Below are 25,027 nucleotides of genomic sequence, written 5' to 3' on the forward strand. Positions count from 1 at the left end.
TATCAGGTTGTATGAGTGGGAGAACTGATGTTGGGACGATTCTCGCCCTCAAAGTGATAGAACTCAGAATAAATCTTTACTCCGTCTACTAATATGATAAATAACAACAATGATTAGGAATATCGCTTTTCGGAGCAGATTGAGACCATCTAACCTACTATCTGCAACATTCTTAGTGCACCAAGCCGTGCCTACGCTGTATCTCACATTTCAACGAGCCAGCTCATTTTTTCCGGGCGCAAAAAAATCACAACCGAAACTAGAACAGAACAAAAAAGACAAACCGTCCAGCCTGAATAGCCAATTGGAAAAAGTATACAAACAGCTAGGGAAAGAGCCTCCTGCAATAGAATATGCGGAATCTGGAACTGCAGACGACCCAGAATATCCGACGGCAGCCGAGATCGAGGACGCACAACTGCCAAAGGGTAACGAATATACGTTCGCGAGGGTTACATGTAATTACTGCGGCACTCGATCCGGACATTTCATCACTCTAGAGGCTTTTAACCAGGGAAGTGTCATCATTCACTGTCCGCAATGCGAAGACGGCCATATTTTGGTAGATCATTTAGAGGTGTGGTTCCTAGCCGTCTTTCTATGGAGTAGGACTAATAGATATAGATATTTCCAGACAGTGTATTGAAAGATGGAGAAATAGGCGTCTTAAAAGCGACCGCAGATGCGTACGAACGTGGTTGTAGAACTTATCGCCACAAACAAGTGATTGAGATCAGATCTCATCCGGAACCAGAAGAACAGCTGAGAGACGCTGAACAACGGCTAGAATTGCTTTCTGAAATGTCCACTGAAGACATGCGACGGGCTATGGACAGATTAACACCCGAAGAAAAGGAGAAGTTTAGAGAAATGATTGAGGATTATAGAGACTTGTCGCAGCCAGATTCTGATTTAGACGATGGCTGGCGGATGGATGGCTTTACGGATGAAGTTGATCTGAGCAAACCTAAGCATAACGAAATTAAAGCCAGAGAAGTCAAGAAAAGCAATGCTGAACATAGAAAAATTGAGCAGAACAGGGAGGACACAAATGAAAATGATCGGTTTGAATTCGATCCTGAGCAGTTATTCACGACTTCCTCTGATCCATTCACGTCATCTGCACCACCTTCGCCACCGTCAAATAATCAAGAACAAGTTGCAATTTTGCTTGAGATGCAGCAAATGGTAGCCAACGCTTCTGAAGCGTTGAAAAATATTGAAAAGGTTAAAGAAGCAGTGAAGAATAGTACGCTCGAAGAACAGCAAGTGATACTAAACGACTTGCGCAAAGAAATGGAGTTTTTCGATGAAATACAGGGGCAATCGAATTCTGGTGATGAAAATAACGTGTTGGCACAACTAGAGCGCTTTGAGACCAATTTGAACGGCATGATTCAAGAATTTTCCGATGTTTTGACGGAAATGGAAAACGGAACGTTCCGACCGAACCCGGATATTTTATCTCAACTGGAACAACTCGATCAGCAGCCGGCTGGGGTTGCACTAGAAGACTTACAAAAATTGGAAGAAATGCAGAAGGCAAATGTGGAAGAAGCCAAAGAGATTGATTTGCATGAATTTAAGCAAATCACAGACGAAGATTTGGAGATGATCCGGTCGTTGAAAGATCTGGATTTGGCTAGCATTCCCGATATTGATCCGCAACATCTACAGCAGCTTCAAACATTACAAAGTCTAGACTTGGCTGGATTAGAAAAGCTTGTCGAACAGCGACGGAACCCAGGACCAGTCGAGGAAGTTCAGAAGTTTGACGAAAACGATCCTAAAGTAAAGCAGCAAGTCGATGAGATGATGGATATCATGAAGGCGTATACGAGTTTTGATAAGCAGATATGGAAAAAATATGGGTGGAAGTTTGCACACCGAAGAACTGGCCGACGAGTTCCGTGGAACGGAAAGCTGAAGACGAGGACAATGACAAAGTAATGGACCTCTAGGGCTTGTTGGATCGGAACTAGTTTATGTATATAGGATGTAAATATAAGAGGAAAAAGCATTGAACTTAATTCCTCATCAATGTATTACTAATGTTTAAAACCCAAACGTCGACGTCCACTGCTCTAGGATCGAGACGAGTCCAGTACTCAGGACTACTTCTGCTGGTAACTGTTCTTCATCAAACTTGAACTCCCAGGTATTGCTTCCCATTCTTCTGACCACCGCGACCTGGTTTCTTACTTCAGGCTCGTTCATAGTCGATCTGTCGATGACTTGCTCTAACTGCTTTGTTTTAAAGCTCCATTGATAAGTCGATCCGTTCGATAGGATGAACATTTTGTAGACGTCGTCTTTCGTGATTATAGTTCGGATATCGATGAGTCCAAGATCTTTCAAGTTATCTGTCGTAGTCGCTGCATTAAACAGAATTTGTGAACTCAGTTTGGAAATTTTGATACTACAGATCTGAAAATTTGTCGTCGGATGCGTCAAGGAATAAACCAGATATGAGTCTTCTTCTTCATCTGCGGCATCTCGGTCCGAATTCAAAGCAGGGTATCGTCGGATAAATTTGAATAATAAAGTTCCATTGATGTAGTTTACCAGATATACTTTGTTCGAGTTGCGGAATTGCGGGTGGATGCAAACCGATAATAACCCGCGAGTGGGCAGTTCGTGAACTAATGGTCGTGGGGTTGTAGATTTGCCTAGATACCGGTTGAACATCATCAATATTGCGATTCCGGTTACTGGCGCAGCAATTAGAGCAAACATGATTGCTATGATTTGAATTGATCCGGATATGGATTCGCTACCGATTGCAAACTGAATATCGTTTTTGTCCAGACATGTTTACTTCTTACTATATTAGGTCATATATATATAAATTTATATCTAAACACAGTCTAAGCTGTGTCTCTGTTGGCCACCCAGGTCAGCAAATTACAGAACAGCAATATTCCAATCAGATGGCTTCCAGTATAGTCCGCCGACATAAAAGGGACCACAGTTCCACATATCAAACATGCATACCATAGCCGTCGCAAACACAATAACGGGATCAATCGCTGCTGGGTCAAATTCAAATTCCCAAACTCTTGTCGCTGTTAGTCGGGCCCTCACAAGCGGCGTATTAAGCTCCTCAGCTGCTTTGGAAAGCGGGTATAAGGCTTTGGAGCTAGAAGTCCAAATGTATGACGAACTATCAGGCAGGGTGAATACGCGACAGGCTTGATCATAAAGCACAGTGGGTATCACCGTTACCGAGCCCGCCCGATTTTGATTTTGATTATCTTCACTCTCACCGTGGAGAATGATTTCACTATTTATACTACTAATCGATATCGTTGCAAGTGATATACAGGTCCGCGGCCGTAATAAGGAATAGCTTATCTGACTCCTGGCAGTCGTAATATTGACGCTGGATGCAAGACAAACGCACGAATAAACTAGGCCAGACGGATTATATATCTCAATTATCTTATCGTCCAGTCGATGTTTTGGACGTACAATGAACGCCATTACAAAATCGAAACTCAGCCTTCAATTTCACCTCACATATCGTCAAAAAACTGTCAGGGCATCAAACTGGCTACGAGACTAGCAAGTTGTCACGTGCACACGGTACACCACGGGGGCCGGCCAATATAGTTCTAGTGCCAGGTACAAACGAAGCTTTGGATATCAGCACAGATTGACGGGCAGTGTCAGAAATTGCTCGATCTGACGGTAATGATATCGCATGTAGAGGATCCAGTCAGTGGATCATTTGGAAATTTGCCAGCCGAGTACTTGGATATGTTGTTCAGCCCTCTATTCAGACGATATTGATTTGATTGCATACCATGGCCAGACAATTGAATACCGAGTCCAAGAGACGTAGAACATATTTCCGCGTTTTTGCACGCCTGTACATAACGTAGTGATGTAGGAAGATTAGCAAAATTACGGTTGCAACGTGGGTGGAGAGGGAAAGCGAGAGGCTACTAACGGGCCACGATCTGATTTCGACCTGCGGTCTCGTCCACATGGCCAAGTTTTGAGAACCTGACATTATCGATAGATAGCAAGATGCGCTTGGAGACTAGGCGAGATCCAGGTTTCCAATATTTGGAGAAGCAGTGACGCATCTCTCAAGTACCAGGAAGCATTATCGATGGTCCGAGGACTGGCTCTGGGCTGATTTGACTAGCAGTCCTCGGCTAGAATAGACTACACAATGAGAAGATGCGGAGACGACTGAAATATGATTCTGGATGATTTCCGATATCTCCATGCAGATCTGAGCGACTGGCCGCCAGCCAAAGAGGCGTCCAACGACGTAGAGTTTCGATGGTGTAGACGGTTGACGGTTGTCAGAAAGGGTCGAGGTGCGAGAAGTCAATCAGGGCAAGATCAGCAGAACATCATTGACGATCGCAAACGATTGTAGAGCCAGCAAATACAGCGCCGTGAATGACGACAGTGGCCGGGGATTCGAGCAGAGTGACGAAACAAACACAGGGCGGGCAGTAACGTCCTTGCAGTTTCAGCCAAAGTGGCCCCGAAGAACAGACGTCGTTTAGATATCGTGGTCAATTGCTGAGCTCACTCGCATACAAGTTGGCTGAGCAACTTCTTTTATCACTCTCTGCGGGCTGAAAACCAGCCCACGTCGAGCTTGAGCAGACCGAACGGAAGAATGGCTGAAATAGGAATAGTTGGGCCAGCCAGGAACCCAATGTATAGGAGAGAACACCAAATATTTATCGCTGGCATCTGCATGACTGGCGCAAGGGAAACCCCACATATTTGATTCTGCGCTAGGACTACCTTTCTTTATATTGGCCCGGCATCTCAGATCTGCCGTCGACCTTGTTTGAGAACATAAACAGGAGCACGTCAACTGCTTGAGGAACGCACTTATGTAATTACGTAAGCAATATATAGGACGAGGACGCTGAGGACGCTGGGAACGCTGTCTTCTTGTGCAGAAACTTTCTCCACCACTTCAAGAAGCAGCGCTGCTGTCAGACTGGGTTGACGGCTACCCTGGAAGGGCAGTACAAACCTCGTCTCGAATTGAGTTTTGCGAAATGGCCAAGGGGATCAGAGAGCGCGTGTGAAGGGGAAAATTTGACAGAAACTGGCAGGCCAGCAGTGTGCTGGCCTGTCTGCACACTGTACGTTTTAAAGGAGAAACGGCTGAAAAGTCAGACGAAGTTTTTTTCAGCTGTTATGTTTTCATCCGACTGGCTAGCGGTTTTATATTTTTTTTGCTTTGGGTTCCTCCTTAGCTTACATAATTGCCGAATGTCGCGGTGTGTGCGTATTGAGTCTGGCTTGCTGGCTTGCTGGCGGACACGCTGCTCAGGACAACAAGGGCCGATGGCGGCAGCACAAATATGCTATGCTGCCGCTGCAATATATTTCAAACGCTGGGTTTCCATTCAGGTCCAAGTACGGCTGGCTGGGCTTGTAGACCGAGCTCGGTACCACAAAGTAAGATTAAGGCTATTCTCCTGTTACCCCTCTCTGCCTGGCTAAGCCTAATAAGGTTCAGTCAGGGAGGGCGCCAGAAGGGCTGCCAGCCAGGGGCAAGCTGTTGGCGGATCAGAGTTGTCTGGCAGTGTCTCACGTTATTTATACATTTCACATCTAGTTTAGGATGTTTGGCCGAGTGTGAATGAGCAATGCTCACCTGCGTCTAGAATGTCTTAGTATTTATTGTTTCAGTCTGGGTAGATTTTCTGAGATTGTCTGAGCTGTTCTGTGCTATTCGAAGTTGTCGTTCTATAAGTCTGCTTCTGCTTCTGTCCTTTGTCTTCTATCTTCTCAGATCGTCAGATCTATAATTATCTAGTCCTTGTACTCGATACCCAACCGGACGGCGGCTGCCCCTATTCCATCCCGCAATAACTGTCAAAGCCAACAACGCTGTGAAAATGTACTGTAGATGCAAGTTTGCTCAGTCCAGCTCAAGTCCTGCAGATTCCTCCGAATTCGGATGGCCCCCCGTCCACAAACTCAAGCAGAACTGTAAGGCTCCTGCCGCTGCAGCAGTCTAATGTCCGCCCATCTCCTGGCTCCTGCCTCCTGGCCCGACTAGTGCGTAGTCATGATCGTCCTCTAGCATAACTGATCTGGCGTATATATCTACAGAGATGTCCCGCGCAGTAGACTCACACATCGCACAAGCTTCTTGCTGCATCCCCCCTCCCCACTGCACGAATCCTTCAGCAGGTCTATCATGATCCATCCAGCTCCGCTCGCTTCTCTCAGTCTGCTCCTCTCCGGCCTCGCAGCCCTGGCAAAGGTTGCGTCCGCAGACAGCCAGACAAACGATTTCGAGGACTTGCCTGTCTACGACACGCCCTTCGACAACATAACCCACCATTACATCGTCGGACCTTACCGGACTTCCTTCAAAGTCAAGACCGTCGGCACCTGGGGAGAGCTTAAGGGCAACCTCTACGCAGGCAGTGAAAACATCACCGAGCGTCGGCCGCCCGTCACATTCTGTCCGATCGGAAACCACTCGTTCTGGTTCTACGGCTACAACGACAACTATAATGAAGACGTCAAGATCTCGGGTCTTGCCATTGGAACCTCATCTCTGCATCCTCAGCATGCCGTCGACATTCCCGTCCCGCTTGGAAACGACGGCTTCTATGACGTCGTGCCAACCTCGTCCGAAGATCTCTCCGTCCAGGCCACTTTTGCAAACCTGATCATTCCACGCTCGCTCTGTGTAGCCATCAACTCCACAACCTCCGTCCAGTTCTGGGACGCTTATGTTGACTCGGGCTCTCGCGGCTCCGTCATGACCGTCTACACCATCGAAGACGACGCCGCTACACTACACGTGACTCGTCCCCAGGACGTCTACGGCGATGCGTACAATAACGAGTACGAGTTTGGCCTGTTTGCTTCGCTCGTCGTCAACAAGGTTATCTATCTTTATGCACTTGACGTTTCAAGCTACGGTAACTCGCGTCAGCTTCTTGTCGCGCGCTCGCATATCGACACTTTTACAGACAAGTCTACATGGACATACTGGACTGGCTCCAAGTGGACAGCTGTGGAGCCTACTGCGACCGCCGCTGCCTCTTCAGAGTCGGTCATTTACGAATTGCCCGATGACCAACAATTCTATATGGGTACGACACCTTTTGCTTCTGGCGGCTCGATTTTCTATTCGGATTATCATCATGCTTATCTGATGATCTTCGTGTCTTCTGCAGACACTTCGTCGTACATCATCGAATATGCGCCTACTCCGATTGGACCCTGGACTACCAACCGCAAGGTATTATACACCGACAACACCTATGCCATTCACTCCTCCCTTGCTACTCCAGCGTTTTTCTCGTCTCCGCTGATTAACGCGGCTTCTGGAAAGCAGCTGATGTTGACTCCTTCGAATACTGATGATCAGTATGGTTGCTATGTGCAGAAGCTCATTTTTAGTTAATCTTTTTTGAATAGTTTTTTGGTTTGGTTTGTATTGTAATTCTGTATATTTCGGTTGGAGTTGATGACTGCTTAATTTGTATAGACAGTATGTGAATAATTCTACTTGCGTTGTCTAGCATGTGTCTCCAGTATAGGTGTTGTATGGATGGTGCGGCCATGCGGCTGGATGTCAATGATGAGGTGTCTAAACCTAGATTAGAGCTGAGTCAGGTGAATAATGCCCTAGATACTAGTCTGCATTTCCAGAAAGCAGGAAATAATCGTTGGAGGTTTTGGAGCCCTGGACTTCAAATGCATAAAGGTCATTTAAGTGACTTGAGCTGGAATTTCACTTTATATTGTATGAAATTAATTATCAATAAAAATATCTGTATTCGACATTGAGAAACATAATAAATCATAGCTGTGCATTGTGGTGGTTGCGCCAGTTAGACTTGCTGCCTGTTCAAGCTAGGAGACAGCTTGGTATTCATACTACAAGATGAAATGATCTTCCTGCGGAAATTCTGAATATTGCACCAATTTTCCATTGCTTATTACGATTTGGAGTATCCTTCTGTAGGTTTGAGTTCAATTTTTCTTTCTATTAGGCAGCTGCGCCAGTATACAGGGACTAAGGAAGTCGTCTGTTTGGTGCTTGTTGACGGAGCAGATTTGACTATTGCTTCTTATCGGGTATATAACTCAAGCGACATTTTGTCAATTTCTTATATGCATTCAATGTCTGATTATCTAAATCTGATCTGATGTGATCTGGCTGAACAGCAATTGTCTGTTTTGTTCTAGTAGTTGCTGAACATGACATCTAGTTAACATCAATGCCAGCATGATAGGCTGAAAAATTCTGCATAGTATATAAAGATCGGTCGGTGGCTTTCCTAAAAAGCAGCTTTAAAGCAGTTTTTATAATCATTGGAACCCACCAGACAATTTACTAAAGATTTCAAGTTCTCCTTGAAGAGTTGTAAACAGAATAATTTCACGGTTCGAGAACCGCACCGCTCGAGATTTGCCAAACACGATGCATTACTTTTATGTATTCCGTCTAATATTGTTTATTAGAGGATATCAGTATCATGGTGCAAGCTCAGCCTAGAGCGAAATAGTGGCTGCGCATAAGCTTTTGCGAGCTATTGTCTAATTCCTTTCAAAGCAAAATGGCTGAATGAAGATAAATTATGCTATGACAATGCGCGATTCAGCAGCTCTTTCGAACAGAGAGAGTAGATACTATGAGAGGAAGCAGCTGTGCGGTTCGGATTAAAACTATCTATGTGGCACGAAGGGATATAAGCTAGAAGCAGTCCAAATCTCTAGTTCATACACAGCAAACTAAAGAAGCATTGTCCAACTCATAAGGGTCAAGACAGAGTTTTGAAGACCAAATATTAGTCTAGAATAATCATACTTTACAATAATTCCAAAGCTCAGAGCCAAATAATTGAAGAACTAGCAAATGATATTCTAGAGGCGCCTAATCCTAGTGTAGACAAAGCTATTAGAGATCTTAGAGGAGGAATTTGAAATCCACAATACCAGCTTGTCTGACAGAGTGATCAAGCAGCGGTTACAGGTGTCAGTATCACTCGAGAAGAAACTCAAAATACTTCAGAACTCAACATGAGTTTGTTCATTATTGAAAGTTTTCATAGATGTATTCTGCATTGACCAATGAGAAACTGATTCGCAAATCTGCCAGAGCTCGGGATATCAGACACAGGCGACAGTTGCTATCATTTAAAGTTCTGTTGGGAGAAATAAAGCAACACCTGAAAGATGAGATAAATCATTTAGCCTAAATTGGAATAGTCAATTGTAATATGATTAAGAATCAAGATAACATAAAAGTGCTGAAAACAGTCAAGCTCAAGATTATCACCTAATTAAGATCAAAATAATATATATACTCTTGCACCTTTGTGGATGCTGGTACTATAAATCAATAGCATCGCTGCGGCGCGCCCGGTTGATCAGCCTCGGTTCACGGCTGAATTATTATTATCTTCATTGTATATTGCGTTGATGAACAGCGGGTTGGTCGCGGGACGGTCATAAACAATAGATTGCTAATAGTTAGTTCACATCACAAATGATTCGGCAGATATATTTTTATTTTTGACTCGAACTATCTGGAATATTATACAAAGATATCCATCAATTGTTGGTTGATCCTGTTTGAATTTTAAACTTCGTCTACAATCTTAAGGTGTGGCATGGACCTCCGGCCGCTCCGGCCTGTTCAGCTTCTTCGATCAGCCACTAGATATGTTTGCCTCTTCCAACTTAACTTTATCATCTCTTCTCCCTTTTCTCTTGCAGCTCCTCTGATATAATATAGTCTGACCAAAGCGTCCGTATTGTGTTTGGCATGTCTCCATGGTGCGACTGCTATTCAGCTAGTGGGCAATGGACATAGGCATGAATTAATATATAAAGATCGATGATTCCTCAGAGCTCGCTCAGATTTACCGTAGACAGTGGCTTGTCTTGGTCATTAACTATTTCCTACAATTTTTTATATCACGCAATATGATTCCATCTGTCGCGTTCGCATGTTATGGGCTGCTCGCCGGTCTTGCTCTCTGCGGTCAAGCACTCGGCTATACCAACATTTTCAACGACCTGCCAGTGTATGACACGCCTCTGACCAAAGTTGACCATCATTACATAGTAGGTCCAATTCGCACTTCATTTGAAGTAGATACTGTCGGCACCTGGGGCGAGTTCAAACATACTCACGGCGGAGAAAGTATTGCAAGCTATCGACCGCCTGTTGCGTTCTGTCCGATAGGTAATCATTCATTTTACTTCTACGGCTACTCAGAGGGCACCAACGACAGCTACTATGCTGGAACCGGCTTTGCTGTCGCTGTCTCGTCACTCCATCCGCAGCAGACAGTTGACATCCACATGCGTGAAGATTTGCCCTGGGGTCTCATGCCGAAATCCACTGAGGATGATTCAGTAGGCTATCTCTATGCCTACTTGTTTGTTCCTCGTTCACCATGTGTGTCAATAAACGATACCACCTCGGTTCAATTCTGGGACGCTTTTACCGACACTGTCACGCACGGATCTCTCATGACAGTTTACACTCTTGAGGATGAGGGTAAAACGCTACGCGTCGATCGTCCTCAGCATCTTTATGCCGATATGGATGAGAACGAATATGAATATGGACTTTTCGCGTCCATGGTTGTCCATGAAGTCATTTATCTCTATGCGCTCGATGTATCCAACTACGGTAACTCGCGTCAGATTCTTGTCGCGCGCTCGCATATCGACACTGTCACAGACAAGTCTACATGGACATACTGGACTGGCTCCAAGTGGACAGCTGTGGAGCCTAAAGCGACGGCGGCTGCCCCATCGGCATCTGTGATTTATGAACTTCCCGATGATCAGACATTCTATATGAGCTTCTCGATATATAATCCTGGTGCTTCTATTTTTTACTCAGAATATCATCATGCCTATTTGATGATATTTGTGTCTTCTGCAGACACGTCGTCGTACATCATCGAATATGCTCCTACTCCAATCGGTCCTTGGACCACTAACCGCAAGGTATTATACACGGACAACACATATGATGTCACTTCATCGATCGTTAGTCCGGCCTTCTTTTCTTCTCCTCTGATCAATGCTACACCAGGAAAAGAGCTGTTGCTTACGCCCATCAGTACAGACGGCAATTTAGTTCCTAACATTCAGAAACTGATTTTCAGCTAAATTTCTTCTGATCAAACAAATGGCTGCTGAATTCTTTGTATGGCTGTAATAATCATCATGAATATATTATCTGAGATTCCTTTCGCGTCAACGTATAACCATCCTCATAGTATTAGAAATAATCAATTAGAAGCAACAAAATCAAAATCCACTTTGTAGCATACAGAATTTCAAGTTATGGGCAGGCTAGCAAGTAGTTGATCGACATGCTGACAAATGTGTGAACTAGTTGAGTGTTGACTCGACGAACTTCTACGGTATTGCGTATTCAGAGAGGCCAAAATCGAGTTCGCACCGCCAACCGAGCGTGTAGGAATAAAAAAATGCAAGAAATATTCGAGGAATTCAAGAATGGATGAGAAAATGTACAAATTTTTTCTTACTTAAGAATTGCACAATTACATTGACTTCCTTGCCTGAACCTATCCCGTAAACTCCTCCAGAGAAGAACCAAAGCTGTCATATACCCTCAATTTTGAATATAGTAGATCTCTTCGTATGAAATGCATCTTTGTTATGGCTCAACTCTCGCTAATATTAGTATGTAGCTACGAAATATTCTTAAAGAGATCAGTATCGCCATTATGTCGTACAAGTAGAATGCGATCCAACACGTTTGATTATTTTCTGATTCAGATCATAAGTAATGATAGAAGTAATGAGACATGGCGAGAACTTCCTAGCAATCAACTAATGCGAAAAGCCTGGAAGATGTTTGGCAATTAATATTCCAGTTACAACCGAATCTATATTGCCTGATTCTGTATCGGCTAGTTCCCAGAGAACTTACAGGCAAAGCTTACTTCGCCTGTAAGATCTCAGGGTACCAACCGGTAGAGAGCCCCCGTATGAGACATAAATCTCATACGGTATTCGTCATCTATTGTTAACTAAGCACATGAATCTTTCTGCTTGTTGTAGTCAATGTATAAAAGTATGTCGGTATCTGGTATCGCATTATCACTGTATCAAGACGACTCGGTGCGCTCATTTACGATATCTTGGTATCTTGGTATCTTGGTATTTTGGTATTTCGGTATTTTGGTATTTCGGTATTTTGGTATTTCGGTATTTTGGTATTTCGGTATCTTTGTATCTTTGTATCTTTATATCTTTGTATCCTGCTCATTGATTTGTGATACATTAGCATACAGGCTCGAGAAATTCGAGCTCCATCTCTGCTTTAATATTTTGAAAAATTAGAGAAGATCAGGCCTTGTATATTGTAAGCGCAAGCCATCTAACGTCATGGTTCCTACTCAGTTAGTAAAATTCTGGAGTCAAAGATGGCATAAATCCTTTTTAAAAACAGAGCAAATCAAAATAGTATCAGCAGTCTTATGTTCAACTGCCAATCCCATCCAGGTCATTTTGCGAATTGCAGGCATGGATAATATATTTGAAAGTACACGTTGTGCTGTATGATCAATTTTCATGTCTATCGGCACTGTTGCAGCAGTGCATGCAAATGGAAACGTCTTCGTAGTTACTCTATACATAATAGAAAAAGAGGGATATGAAGTTAACTAAAAGGTCTTGGTTTATATCATATTTGGTCCAGCTAGAATATCGACTAGCGAGCTCAACTATTTCCTATTCGGGTAATATATCAACAATCAGCGGCTTCACCTATTTATTTTCTGTAACAGCAAAAGGAATCAAAGTAGCAAAATGTGAAAGCGACAGCACAGATACAGTACGACTTATCTGAAATATATGCATAGAATTAATTGTAAACGGTTATTTGGTGGCAGTACGGAGGCGTCAGTCTGGTGTTCCAAACACCAACGATTTGGACTGCTGAGTTTCTCACCGCTTCAAAGTGAGTTGAACGATCGTGCTGTATTTAAATATACTTATATTATTTTAATGATGTTGCTTCATCCACACTCTACTCTCTTGTCTCGAAGCGCAACCAATCCTTGCCTCTGCTATCTAGCATAGCATACACACATTCAAGCCCGAAACCAATCATGCGAATTACTGAGCCAATTCAAAAAAAATATCCGAAATATTATCCTAACTTCATATTACATCTAAAATAGAACTAAAATACATAGTCAACATCCCTCATCCCAAACCCAATCAATAAATAATCTATTCCAAAATTACATCATTCCTCCCTCACATTCGATCCGAAATACTCTGTCCGCATTATCAATCAAAAACTGAATCACAATTCCTTTCCGATTAGCATCCATGATCTCTCTCGAGCCTGAATAATCTCGCAGCAAAGTTGGCGCGAATACAACTGCTAGGTTTCTTGAAGTCATCTAATTCTCATGTTAATTACTCATGTTCCAGCTCCCGTATTTGCAACCTAGCGCAAACAAAAAACTTACCAAATTCTTTTCTCGGAATTCAACAACTCGCGACAAGTGCAAGATAATGCTCTCCAAACACTTCCGATGGGCTGTCGGTAGACCTCGGATAAGTTCTGTCATGCTATATATCCTTGTATCCTCATCTTCGATTTGCATTAGATCTAGAAACGACAAATACGCGTCGAACGTTATCAGCGGATTCGGAATAAATCGAAGATACTGCTTCAGAACACTAGTCACTCCGCAGATATCGTGTCGCATAGCTTGATGCACTTCTTCTTGCCATTTGTTGAATTCCTCCAAGTTTCCTTCACTTCTTGAACCTCCCCTAGCCTGTAATAATGCTGGATCGATACTCTCAAATAACTTCTGAATTACCGTCATCTGCGACTTGATCCCAGATTTGCGATAAATCCCTTCAAACTCCATGCCGTACCGCTCTACTTCTTCTATACATTTCGTCACAATCAATGGAACATCTCGCTCTTCTAGTTCGGCCCGCCGACTCAAATCGTATCCAAACAATAATCCTTGATTGCTGATATCAGCTTTATTCCCAAATCCATTAGTAGGAGCAGCTAATTTCATTTTCATCCCTCGAAGTTTGGATGATACTGCTGGCTGCTTAGACCCTGCTATAACAATATGTAATCCCCCTTGCAGTGGAGAAGCACTGACATTGTCTCCAGCATCTTCAAAGCTTCCACGATCTTCGCTATTCCCATCATATGCAAATCCAATTGTCTCCCCATTAGTCGTCCCAGACCCAAATGCTCCAATATTATTACTATTATTATTATGATTATCAGAAGTTGCTGTATTGTTCTCCGTCGTAAAGATCTTATTAATTCCCTTGGCTACTGCATTCGGCCCCCGTCGCTTCCAAAAGCGGTTTTTTCCGCTACTAGTACTGACTACTGTAGCAGTGCCTGGACCAACAAATACAGCCTTCTGAGTCGATCCTGACGTCACTGTAGTTGCTGAGGATGAAACTGTTGGTGCTGCAGTTGTAGATGACTCGGAGCGTACTGATATAGATGCATCTTCAGAACCTTCGTCAGCAGTAACCATAGAAGACGTTTCAGCATTACTGCTCCCGCCATTTGTAGAACCTGTCGAAGCAATAGTCATTCCCGCAGCTATTCCAGTGAATGTGGTAGCAATGTAAGTTGTAGGCAATGATGAAATTGAACCGATGCTATTTCCTGGCGTTCTATGACGAGAAAAATATGCAATGCGGTTCTCTTTCATCGCTTCGGATTCCTTTCCTGAATGTGGTCTTGATGTTGAGGCAGCGGCGGCAGCGGCAGCAACGGCACCTCCTGCTCCGTTAGGCCCCATACCTGCTGAGATATATTGCTGCGAAGGTGAAGACGACGCGGTTGAGACGTTGGACTTGAATCCCTCTTGAATTTGTCGGGTTAATTCACTATTAACGTTCAGCAGTTGCTTCCTTTTGAGCTCCATTTGCTCGAGTTCCTGCGTGGATTTCTCTTTCAGTTTCGCAAGTCGCAAGTTCTCGTCAATCAGATGATTCCTCTGGCTAATTAGTTGCTCAATCTCGTCCTTTAACATCTCTTTAGTTGTAATCATCTCTTCCTTAAACTTCACAAACATTTCTTCAGGAGTAATGCCGCTCAGGTGTATAGGCGGTGTGCCGCGCAATATTTCATATTCTTTCTGAGCAACCTTTGTCCGTGCTTCCAAATCAGCGATCGTCTTCCGTCGCTCTTCAATGGTCATATCAAGAACCGCACCATCTGGAGAGTCCGCCTGCAAACGTGCTTCTAATTCTATCACTCTCTGCTGTGAGTTTTTTAACGCCGTCTTGAGCTTTTCAGAATCTTCTCCATAAGAGCTGGTAGTAGATGTATCTGTAGGCGGTATATTCGCTGATCTGAGATGTGCGTGTGAGACCTCATCATCCATTGCTTTCAACGCTGTATCTTTATCTGATCGACCCAAAGGAGATGATGATAACAAATCCAACGAGGGCAGATCTTTAGACACCACCGGTAAAGATGAACTCCCCCAGTACCCTGGATCAGGTGAATCAGGTAAAACATTCTGCTCAGATGACTTCGTTCGTCCCTTGGCCAACCGGGGTGAGGATTTAGGAGACTGACTATGAACAACAGATCGTAAAGTCGACCGACTCGGATGTCTTAGAAGAGTTTGTAGCCTCGAACTTGCATTTCTAGGCGTTCGAGGAGAACTGCCGTCTGATCCCAGCCGATCTTGTCCATATATGATATGAGAAAAATCGTCTTCCAAACTAAATCCCCCATTATCTCCAATCGGAATATCTAAAAATGGTGATTGGGAATCAGATTTAGGAGTAGGTACTGGGGGAACAAACTCAGCTTGCTCAAAAGGCGGCGTCGCAATCTCAGATGTTGATTCTCTCGGTACTGGAATTGGTACTGTGCTAGATATAGTCTCGGACTCTTGGGGAATTATAGTGGTCTCAGGCTCCGGTGTTGGGAGACTAACTCGCGAGACAATCGTGGAGACCGGTACAGACTCACTTTGTTTCGAGCCAGATACCGATCTCAAACCTTCCGATGTGCTGGTCTTCCTACCAAAAGGAAGCATACTTTTTTGCTTTACAGGAGCTGTAGTCGTAGAACTCTGGGAAGTGGCAGTACTATTCAGCTGTCCCGTAACAATACCGGTCAAATTATTGGAAATACTCTGAGACCTTGTAAATGCCTTCGTCAAAAACGAGGCGGAAGAAATAGATCGTTTGGGTCGATGACCTTGACCGGGATTAGGTCCTCGCCGTTTAGCGACTGATAAATCTGATTGCTGTGATTGTTGTTGAATGGTATTGGAAGAATTGGTGATGTTAGCTACCGACAGATCCGAAAGTTTTGGAGTAGCATCCAATGCAGTCATATTACCAATTGGTATCTCAGGCTCTGCCTGTGACGCAGGCGATCCAGTTGGAGCTTCTAGTGGCAAAGATGTTTGCGAAGAAGGTCCAGAGTGGAGAGATTTTGATGACCAAGGATCATTGTCAAAGCGCGATTTGGTAAATTGCAGAGGAGCAGTTGCAGGTCCGCCGCTCTTATCATCAGTATCAATTATAATCGAGCGAGATATTCGGCGAACTTGAGACGAAAGGAAACTAGCAGTGGATCTTCTGGACCCAACATCACCTAAAAATCCTTTCGATGAGCGGCCAAATGAAGACGCATTGGAAGAAATAGATGATCTACGTTTATCATTCTTTTCTAGCGGCCCTGTAGTACTGCTCACAGACGCTGTGGAACCAAAGAAAGAAGGTCCATCTTTGAGCAGATACATTGAAGAAATTGGCTGAGTTGGGGAGGAAGGACTCCCTGGTTCCGGTGATTGACCAGTAAAGGACCGCTTCAGATTAAATGAAAAGTCGTTGGACTTGGAATTCTCACGATAAGAATCAGAAAGTGAATGATCTGCTTTATCTTGAGATAGTTGTGTCTCTTGGCTGCTGATATTAGTTGGCACTGGCTTACGAGGGATGGCATCCGCATCCACTGTGTTCTTGCCCATAACTGGCTGCTTATTCGACTCGGCTGGACTCCCCAATTCCTTCAAATTTGTGGATGACTGTTCTCTCCGTATCTGATCTGAAGAAACAATAACCGCTGCCGATGAAAGGGTATTTGTAGAAGGTGACTGCAAAGTTGACGGCTCCTTAACACCACCAACCACAATCGGGGGAAACACGGCATTTAGAGGGAATGATTGCACGATAGGATCTGCAAAATCATGTTTGGAAGAAGATGATGATGAAGAAGGTTTAGAATCGGAACTTAGGTCTAGTGAAGGTGAGGATTTGACTCTTGGAGAAGCCGGTGGAGAAACCACTTCTTGAGGAACTGGTGAAGAAATGTAAGGACTTTCAGGTGGAACTGGGGGTAGGGACTTATTGTTCAACGAGTTCGTAGATATAGCATTTGATAGTGTGTTCAAAGTATTGAAAGAATTCGATTCGCCAACAGTAGGAGCAGAACTATTAGTCGAAAGAGTTGATACAGTCTGGGTGGCCGAAATCGAGGTTTCCAGTGAATCGGGTGCGGCTGTGGCTGCAGCTGCTTGAGCTTGAGCTTTATGACGACGTCTTCGCTCGATGAGCTTGTCGTAGCAGTGCATACAGAATATGCCATGGGATGTACGAGCGTATCTCAGGTTTTCAATTGGACGCTTGCAGTTCCGACAGCGAAAGCATTTTGCACAGAAGGCAGTGTCCTTGGAGGTAAGTATAGCTAGGTCGTCGATCTTTTTCCCGCACACGGAGCAAGAATAGCAACAGTTTGAGCAAATGAGATCACCGTTACCTAAGACCAATAAATTCGTTTCACAGTCTAATTGCGAGTTGCAAGACGAGCAACGGAAACAGTCAACGTGCCATCGATTTCCGCCTAAGAAAAAAAGTGTAAAAATCAGTATCCAGAAATAGAAGCGGCGACGCGTTTATAACGCGACAGCCAAGGCTCGAAATAAATGTTCCGCACAAAAACTACTTACCAAGTTCAAATGCACGACCTTCCTCTAGAATCTGAAATATGAGTCAGCGAGCTGATAGACGAGAGGCGATCACGATTTGGGCGCGCAGTAGAATACGACGACGCGTAAAGCAGCAAAGTGGATCGAAGTCCAGTCTCGCAAGCGGAGCAGAGCAGGAGCAGACCGAGCACAAAAAAAACCAAATCAAACAAGCAAAACAAGCAAATTCAAAAAAACAATCAAATAAAATACCTTTCCGCATTTTCGACAGTCGTAGACCTCGTCGTCGGCCTCAAGGTAGGCGTCCGTTGCAAGTTCCATGGGTCGGCGAAGTTCTCTTCAGAGCAGCGGACGCAATCGAATACTGCTGGAGCTTCAGAGTGCCGTACACAAGGTAATTCGCTGCAAAAGAACGGGCGAATAAAGGTCGATTTCGGATTTTTTGACGGTATCAGGGAACGGACTGCACAGCAAAAAAAAAAGCCAAAAATACAAATCTAGACAAGCGATCGATTATTGAACAATCTTGATGCTCGGAAGAAGCTTCAACAGCTCGACTTCTTACGGCAAGACACCCACCCCGACTAATTCCTGATTACAATTACATGGTTCTTGTGTACTTAAACGGCTCTTGAGTGTCTGGGAACCCCTGTAATCAATCAGCTAGCAGGGGCTCGTTTCAGCTACAACACGGACTTGGTACCAATACAATATTTTGTAAATCCAGGCGTTGGTACAGCTGACCATTCGAGGTCTGACGCTGGAACTGGGAGGTAGACCTGAGGTGGACAATATGATCACTTGGAAAAGCTAATGGAGAAGGAAATTAGCAGAAGAGAGAATGCAGGATAGAATAAGCTAGCAAAACGATTGAGCAGACGATAGCAGGTAGTTGATTGATAGTATAACGACATTGGATTATAGCATTAAAATTTGGGAACTTTAGAGACGATAATTGAGGTGAAATATTATTACACACTTTGTACACTCTTTCTATAGTACCTATCATACAAAAATCACATATCAAAAACCACATAATGCTGACACTCTCGCGATCCTCAACTCCTTTTGTTCACTCATTAGCCAGAAGATCGTGTGTTTGCTCCCCTGGCAAAATTTCTCTCCGGTCGACTAGGTCCTTCACGACTTCTTCCGCTTCTACTTCCGCTTCAACATCTGCGCAATACCCAATTCATCCTGCAATTTGTACGTTACTCGATAGGCTTGACCATTTGGCACCAGCGTTTCCGCTCGAGGAAGATCAGATCGAGATTTTAAACAGTCCTTCAGATTTCTATTCCACCTTGAAATCGAAAATTCTCTCCGCCAAGTCCTTAATCTTTCTGGCCTCCCTCTACATTGGTCGGACTGAGCATGATTTGGTCAATACGCTTCGAACAGCCTTACGGCAAAATCCTTTCCTCCAGGTCCAATTGTTAACAGATGCGTTACGAGGGACGCGAGAATCTCCAGATCCTTCATCTGCCTCTCTTCTTGCATCTCTTGTGGCAGAGTTTCCTGACCGAGTGCATGTGAGACTGTTCCACACACCGAATCTTCGAGGCATCTCAAAAGCTGTTCTTCCTTCGCGAATAAACGAGGGATGGGGGCTGCAACATATGAAACTTTACGGCTTTGATTCCGAAATTATTCTTTCGGGTGCCAATCTCTCTGAAGATTACTTCACGAATCGTCAGGATCGATACTATTTATTCAGATCTTCTGCGGTTACAGATTATTATCGCTCTATTTTCAACGCCATCTCTTCTCTGAGCTATGTTTTACTACCAGATACCTCGTCTCCTGCGAAATATACGCTCTCCTGGCCCGAATCGAATCCTGGACCTGAACCTACCAAGCGGGCACATGCATTCGTTCGAGCTGCAACCAAAATTATATCCCCTTTACTTCATTCGCCCATAAGTCAACAGTCATCGTTGGAGAGACTTTGCGTAGGTTCGACTAAAACAATTTTTTATCCAATATCTCAATTCACCCCATTATTGGATCCCAACACGTCCACAGAAGCGCCGGCAATCACAGAGCTACTTTCGATTCTGAAGAGTCCCGACAAGTTCTCTTGGACTTTCACGGCAGGATATTTCAATCTCCATCCTGAGTACCGGTCGCGATTACTTGAATCACAAACTTCGCGAGGACTAATAATCACGGCGGCTCCCGAAGCAAATGGATTCTACCAGTCATCTGGGATTTCCAAGCACCTTCCTCCTGCATACTTGCTTCTTGCTAAGCGGTTTGTGCAAGATGTGGCTAAAGCACATAAATCAAAGTTCATTCATCTCCTTGAATGGCAAAACGGAGTGCTGAATCAGCCTGGTGGTTGGACATATCATGCGAAAGGTATCTGGTTGGCCACACCAAAACAGACATTACCGTGCATCACCGTTATTGGCTCGTCGAATTTCACACGACGTTCACATACGATGGACCTTGAGTCAAACGGATTAATCGTAACGACCGATAAAACTCTGCAGCAAAAACTGGCAGACGAGGTCGATAATTTACTCCAGCACACACGAGAAATGCGCCTTGAGGATTTCAACGCAGAGAATCGTCGCGTCAGTTTTGGTGTGAAAGCTGCATTGTCGATGCTGGGGTTATTTTTGTAGAGCAAAAATATTGTTGTTATATTTCAGGCATCAGGCATCAGGCATCAGGCATCAGGCATCAGGCATCTCTGTATCATTTGAAGCATGTCGAACAGGGCGTAGAAGTGAGGTCTGGTTCCGCTGCAGACCGTATGCAACGACATTAAACATGTATTCTTTGGGAAATCCATGTTTGGCAATAAGATGCATTCGTCGCTTTTGTGGAGTAGAACATAATTTATCACAATATTCATCAAAACATTTGTAGATTTTCTCTCCTCTATCTCTCCTCGCAGCAGTAAAAGGATCGTGGATTTCAGCGATGTGCAACTCCAGGAAGTATGCCGATGGGAAACGCTTTTTGCAATCGAGACATACCTGAGAATGAAGCAGCCGATAATGTTGTTCGTAGTTCTGTATATCGTGGAAGATCTGGGGTCGTTGAGAACAGTCAGGCGGTAGCGTGCATCTGATGGAGATATCAGAAGACGCAGGCACTTGCGTTACGCTATATTTGAGTTCGACATGCTTCTGATTATCTTTTTCCAGTTCTTCTTCGTCATCAAAACCTCTTTTTCGTGACATTTAGAGTCAGTTGCTGCTCAACTCGAAAATAAATTACAGTGAAATAACACGGGTTATATAAGAATCGTCATCGTTGGGTAAACCCTAAATATACCCATGTAAATTATCATGGGATTGTTATCCTTTTCCAATTTCCCAAAGTCAGTCAAAACTAGTGGAAAACACTGCTCAGAATTCACTATCGTATCGTCATGTCATGGAGGAGTATTGTGCTCGTGTTGTCGTGCTGATTTATCGCTCGTTTTATTGAAATTTGCACGTCGGTCCGACCCTGCGACGGGTGCACATATGTGAATTATATTTTTTTTTGCCAAGTTTCTTGCCTTGTTCTATATATACATTTGACATAGGAAATGGCAGATTCGCAATCCAAGCTCATAACAATCTTATCCGTGTACGGAAAGAAGTTTTCCGAGCTCTTAAACGATGTTCCGCCTTATCATGAAAACGTCAGCGCTATGGTGTCTGAGTTCCGTCAGGCAGTTGAGAAGGCGATATTAGCAGATATCGAGACTGCGGCCGAGTCGGACTTGGATAACATGCTGTGGATGAAGATTCATTATGCAGTTATTGATTCGTATCGGAAGCAGATCTCAAAGCTGAGACCGCAGGCTAAATCCAGGCCTACGGAGGCACGAAAACTCGAAGCTCAGTTCGTCAAGTTTGTTAAGTCGGCGATGCACTTCTATAGCACGTTCATCCAGCAATGCGCTATTACTTATAAGGTTGTCGAATTAAAACCGATTATCAATCGGCTCCGTGTGAACGCAAAATTCCCAAGAGCTGCTTCTTCACAGCCTGTTTCGGCCAAGATTACCAAACTTGTTATTCAGTCATGTCATCGCAGTTTAATATGCCTGGGCGATTTGTCGCGTTACCGTGAAGTTAATACCTTTCATAATGACGAAAATTCTGAGAAATTGTGGCGACCTGCTATTAATTTCTACAAGCTCGCACTTCAATTAATTCCCTCCAATGGGTTTCCGTTGAACCAGCTAGCGGTGATCGCGTCACTGGAAGGCTCAGTTTTGCGCGCGACTTATTATTTTTTTCGAGCAATTTCTGTGGAATCTCCATTTCCGACCGCGCCTGCGAACTTAGAACTTGCATTTAAGAAGTTTCTGAAAAGCGGCACTCAGTATCCGAAAGAAGAAATGCCTTTGTCTGAATTGATTGCCTGTTTTCTGAGATGGCATGCGATGCTATATCAAACGTATTCCGGCCTTCATAAACCACCAGAGATATCAGAACTAGAGCTGTCGGCTCCTATGGGTCAGCTGGAAATTTTATTTCAAGAAGCGATAAAGACCGGAAAGGTCACAACAGATGCGGTTAACACTATTGCTGTGATCAATCTATCTGCATTATCATTTAGCTTAAGACGAAAATCGTTTAATTGTTTTAAGCTTTTACTCTCACTTATATTTAAATTTATGAGCTTGATGTGGACAGCTTTAGAAGTGGAGCTGAAATCAAAGCGCGAGCGATTCGGTACGGCCGAAGTCCGAGAGAATGGATTATCTTTGACTTCACGCAGGTTATTGGTTGGACTACGTATTTATTCTACTTGGTTGCGAGGGAATATTAGTGAACTACTTGCGGTCGACGAGCTCAGGTCTGAGATTGTCTCGGATCCATTTTGGAAGGTTTATTGCTCGGCATTAGTTGAACTAAGTAGCATTTACACATCTACGGTTGTGATTGATTCTGATTCTTTGCTAAAAGAAGATGTTGAATTACTTGGGTTTCTACCATGCCGTCGTGGGTTGTCGAGTATTCGACAACGAGCTGAGCAAATGACATTCGATGAGATAGAGGAATCAGTTAGTAAGTTACATCCCAACTCTGAGATTGATTTGCGAATCGCGGATATCCTTGATGATGCTATTTCGACCACTAGAGTGGATAAAGTGCCGATATTGTACGAAAACCAGTCATTCATCTTTCTGGCCACGCAGTCTACTTCACCGCCGCACTCAGATGTCATGATGAATGCCATGGTTGATTTATTATTGGATGAACCTGATCCACCAGGGCCTAGTCTTACCACGCCGTATTCGAAAGCCAACTGGGGCTCTGCAACGCAATACTCGACGTTCTCTGGACTATCATCGATAAGTTACGATAACAGCCCCTCGTTCAATTTACATTCGACAAGTACGACCTCGATTTTCCCGTCTTCAGCAGACGACGAGGTTTTGGAACCGACAACTAAGAAAATTGATCAGCGACCAATCGGATCTCAAAAATCGAATGCGACCACAATCGATAATGCGACCGGGACTGGGAAGTTAAATCCCTTTAACTTCGCAGGTTCATTTTTCCAACCTCCGCAAGTCCAGCGGATTCGGGCCAAACAGGCGCAGATTAAAAATACAGATGTCGAATAGTATTTGAAATTGTCTCTACATTTAACTCAAATCAAGAAGATGTTGGACTACAATTTCTGTAAACTGATTATGCGGAATATTCAATCTTGGGAGAAGGATATCTACATAGATTAGTAAATCCAAATAAGAGAGTAAAATCTAGAAACTTACGCAGCACCATCCAGACGAATGGTCCAAGAAGCTAACCAATGACCAACTTCGACAGCTTCATCGATAGATTTTCCCGAGATCAAAGAGCCGATAAAACCGCCTGCAAATGAGTCACCGGCACCGGTAGTATCGACAATTTCGGCCGTGGAAATGGGGCGGATAGGATAAGTCCTTTCACTGATTATGCCCGATTGGTCGGCAGCAACAATAATAGTGGGTTGCGTTCCCTGAGTAAAGACCACATATCGAGGGCGTTTCGTGTTAACTTTAGGGAGCACGGCAATTTTCTTTGCAATTTCGACGACATCAGTGGTGCCCAGCTCGTGAGACTCGGCGTAAGCAGCGGCCTCGCTCTCATTACCGATGATGATATCCCAGTAAGGTGCGACAGAGTCCATCTGGTCCTTGAAAAATTGAGCCAAAAATGGAGCAGAAATGTTCATCGTAAACAGTTTGTTTGTGGCTGCGGCATGCTCACCCAACGCAAGAATCGCAGGTACACAGACGGTCAGATGGAACCCGCCCACATAGAACGTGGTCGCGTCCTCTACCAGACTCCAGATCTCAGGTTGCTTAAGATGCTCGAGCTTATAATGATTTGCAGCTGCAAGATCTGTGACCATCGAGCGATCAGTACCAGTGATAAGAACAGCACATTTACCTGTTTCTTGCTGGGGCTCGATACGATACACCTCATGAAGTCCTTCTTTCGCATTGGCTTCACGCAACATGTCGGCATACTTGTCCTTTCCTACGCATCCACAGTATACAACCGAGTCAGCGGGTAACACATACTAGTGTTGACGAAGTCAGTCCTTTAAATATTCTAGTTCTTCTTACACCTCCAAACTAACCTGGGCACCACGAGCAGTGTTCTGCGCTGCTCCGCCGGCCATAGCTTTGGGGTTATACTGAAGAATCTCCGCGTAGATGGACATGTCTTTCTCTTCCGCGAGAATTGCATCATTCGACTTCAGTCCATATTTCTCGAGAATTGTCGTGGGTCTTTTAATTAGTTTTGACTTGTTGTTGTTGATATTTACTTACACGACAGCAATGATATCTGAAGTGTTAGTAGTGATTGCTAGGTCTAGACATAGCACGTACCCAAAAGTGGATTTCCAAGACAAAACAGCTTATAAGGCATCTTGACTAATTCAATTGGATTGTATAGAGTGCTGTGAAAATATTTTATCCTATTATATACTTATAAATAATTGGATAAAATTATAGAGTTAACCTAAGAACAAGAGACCGGGAAAATATTTTTACACAAACACCTCACGCAACAGCAGAATGTAGATCTAATCAAGAGCGCAGACATCAT

At 44.0% G+C, this 25,027-nt stretch overlaps 10 protein-coding genes across 10 annotated transcripts; 5 read left to right on the top strand and 5 right to left on the bottom strand.

Annotated features, from left to right (window-relative positions):
* The first annotated feature begins 98 nt into the window (after positions 1-98).
* On the top strand, positions 99-2,063 carry V1516DRAFT_673644 (uncharacterized protein). The gene is made up of 2 exons (XM_066921949.1): positions 99-577; positions 625-2,063. The coding sequence occupies exons 1-2, from the start codon at positions 110-112 to the stop codon at positions 1,948-1,950; spliced, it is 1,794 nt and encodes a 597-aa protein (XP_066778296.1). The 5' UTR covers positions 99-109; the 3' UTR covers positions 1,951-2,063.
* V1516DRAFT_711499 (uncharacterized protein) lies at positions 2,056-2,773 on the bottom strand (the record flags this gene model as incomplete). The annotated part of the gene is made up of 1 exon (XM_066924268.1): positions 2,056-2,773. Exon 1 carries the CDS (start codon positions 2,734-2,736, stop codon positions 2,056-2,058), a length of 681 nt encoding a protein of 226 aa, XP_066778297.1. The 5' UTR covers positions 2,737-2,773.
* Positions 2,774-2,904: 131 nt separating this feature from the next.
* Positions 2,905-3,483, bottom strand: V1516DRAFT_663770 (uncharacterized protein; the record flags this gene model as incomplete). Its single annotated transcript, XM_066920541.1, has 1 exon — positions 2,905-3,483. One exon carries the CDS (start codon positions 3,481-3,483, stop codon positions 2,905-2,907), a length of 579 nt encoding a protein of 192 aa, XP_066778298.1.
* A 2,707-nt stretch (positions 3,484-6,190) lies between these two features.
* Positions 6,191-7,414, top strand: V1516DRAFT_663771 (uncharacterized protein; the record flags this gene model as incomplete). Its single annotated transcript, XM_066920542.1, has 1 exon — positions 6,191-7,414. One exon carries the CDS (start codon positions 6,191-6,193, stop codon positions 7,412-7,414), a length of 1,224 nt encoding a protein of 407 aa, XP_066778299.1.
* A 2,531-nt stretch (positions 7,415-9,945) lies between these two features.
* V1516DRAFT_685092 (uncharacterized protein) lies at positions 9,946-11,148 on the top strand (the record flags this gene model as incomplete). The annotated part of the gene is made up of 1 exon (XM_066923597.1): positions 9,946-11,148. One exon carries the CDS (start codon positions 9,946-9,948, stop codon positions 11,146-11,148), a length of 1,203 nt encoding a protein of 400 aa, XP_066778300.1.
* Positions 11,149-13,256: 2,108 nt separating this feature from the next.
* V1516DRAFT_621743 (uncharacterized protein) lies at positions 13,257-18,287 on the bottom strand (the record flags this gene model as incomplete). Its single annotated transcript, XM_066919543.1, has 10 exons — positions 13,257-13,421; positions 13,491-13,780; positions 13,829-14,145; positions 14,239-14,401; positions 14,816-15,319; positions 15,434-15,687; positions 16,198-16,717; positions 17,273-17,881; positions 17,988-18,018; positions 18,219-18,287. The coding sequence occupies 10 exons, from the start codon at positions 18,285-18,287 to the stop codon at positions 13,257-13,259; spliced, it is 2,922 nt and encodes a 973-aa protein (XP_066778301.1).
* Positions 18,288-18,766: 479 nt separating this feature from the next.
* Positions 18,767-20,818, top strand: V1516DRAFT_636444 (uncharacterized protein). The gene is made up of 2 exons (XM_066920028.1): positions 18,767-18,854; positions 18,913-20,818. The coding sequence occupies exon 2, from the start codon at positions 19,004-19,006 to the stop codon at positions 20,594-20,596; it is 1,593 nt and encodes a 530-aa protein (XP_066778302.1). The 5' UTR covers positions 18,767-18,854; positions 18,913-19,003; the 3' UTR covers positions 20,597-20,818.
* V1516DRAFT_607725 (uncharacterized protein) lies at positions 20,717-21,052 on the bottom strand (the record flags this gene model as incomplete). The annotated part of the gene is made up of 1 exon (XM_066919281.1): positions 20,717-21,052. A coding segment is annotated over one exon (336 nt), but the record flags the coding sequence as incomplete, so codon positions are not given.
* Positions 21,053-21,214: 162 nt separating this feature from the next.
* On the top strand, positions 21,215-23,785 carry V1516DRAFT_673662 (uncharacterized protein). The gene has a single exon (XM_066921950.1). The coding sequence runs from the start codon at positions 21,514-21,516 to the stop codon at positions 23,548-23,550; it is 2,037 nt and encodes a 678-aa protein (XP_066778304.1). The 5' UTR covers positions 21,215-21,513; the 3' UTR covers positions 23,551-23,785.
* V1516DRAFT_673664 (Ribokinase-like protein) lies at positions 23,347-24,908 on the bottom strand. Its single transcript, XM_066921951.1, has 5 exons — positions 24,808-24,908; positions 24,748-24,763; positions 24,555-24,705; positions 23,701-24,494; positions 23,347-23,651 (listed from the first exon to the last, which is right to left on the bottom strand). Exons 1-5 carry the CDS (start codon positions 24,845-24,847, stop codon positions 23,618-23,620), a joined length of 1,035 nt encoding a protein of 344 aa, XP_066778305.1. The 5' UTR covers positions 24,848-24,908; the 3' UTR covers positions 23,347-23,617.
* Between the last annotated feature and the right edge of the window lie 119 nt (positions 24,909-25,027).

This window comes from Lipomyces oligophaga, assembly GCF_038497815.1.
Source record: "Lipomyces oligophaga strain CBS 7107 unplaced genomic scaffold V1516scaffold_3, whole genome shotgun sequence".
Taxonomy (NCBI): domain Eukaryota; kingdom Fungi; phylum Ascomycota; class Lipomycetes; order Lipomycetales; family Lipomycetaceae; genus Lipomyces; species [Lipomyces] oligophaga.

What these genes read in the sequence shown, in the direction of transcription:
- V1516DRAFT_673644 (XM_066921949.1), top strand. Translation starts at nt 110, where the DNA reads ATGATTAGGAATATCGCTTTTCGGAGCAGATTGAGACCATCTAACCTA. An exon ending in TTTTGGTAGATCATTTAGAG is followed by an intron (nt 578 to 624) that starts GTGTGGTTCCTA and finishes TAATAGATATAG; the next exon opens with ATATTTCCAGACAGTGTATT.
- V1516DRAFT_636444 (XM_066920028.1), top strand. Translation starts at nt 19,004, where the DNA reads ATGCTGACACTCTCGCGATCCTCAACTCCTTTTGTTCACTCATTAGCC.
- V1516DRAFT_673662 (XM_066921950.1), top strand. Translation starts at nt 21,514, where the DNA reads ATGGCAGATTCGCAATCCAAGCTCATAACAATCTTATCCGTGTACGGA.
- V1516DRAFT_673664 (XM_066921951.1), bottom strand. Translation starts at nt 24,847, where the DNA reads ATGCCTTATAAGCTGTTTTGTCTTGGAAATCCACTTTTGG. An exon ending in ACACTGCTCGTGGTGCCCAG is followed by an intron (nt 24,495 to 24,554) that starts GTTAGTTTGGAG and finishes CGTCAACACTAG; the next exon opens with TATGTGTTACCCGCTGACTC. An exon ending in ATTCGTCTGGATGGTGCTGC is followed by an intron (nt 23,652 to 23,700) that starts GTAAGTTTCTAG and finishes TAATCTATGTAG; the next exon opens with ATATCCTTCTCCCAAGATTG.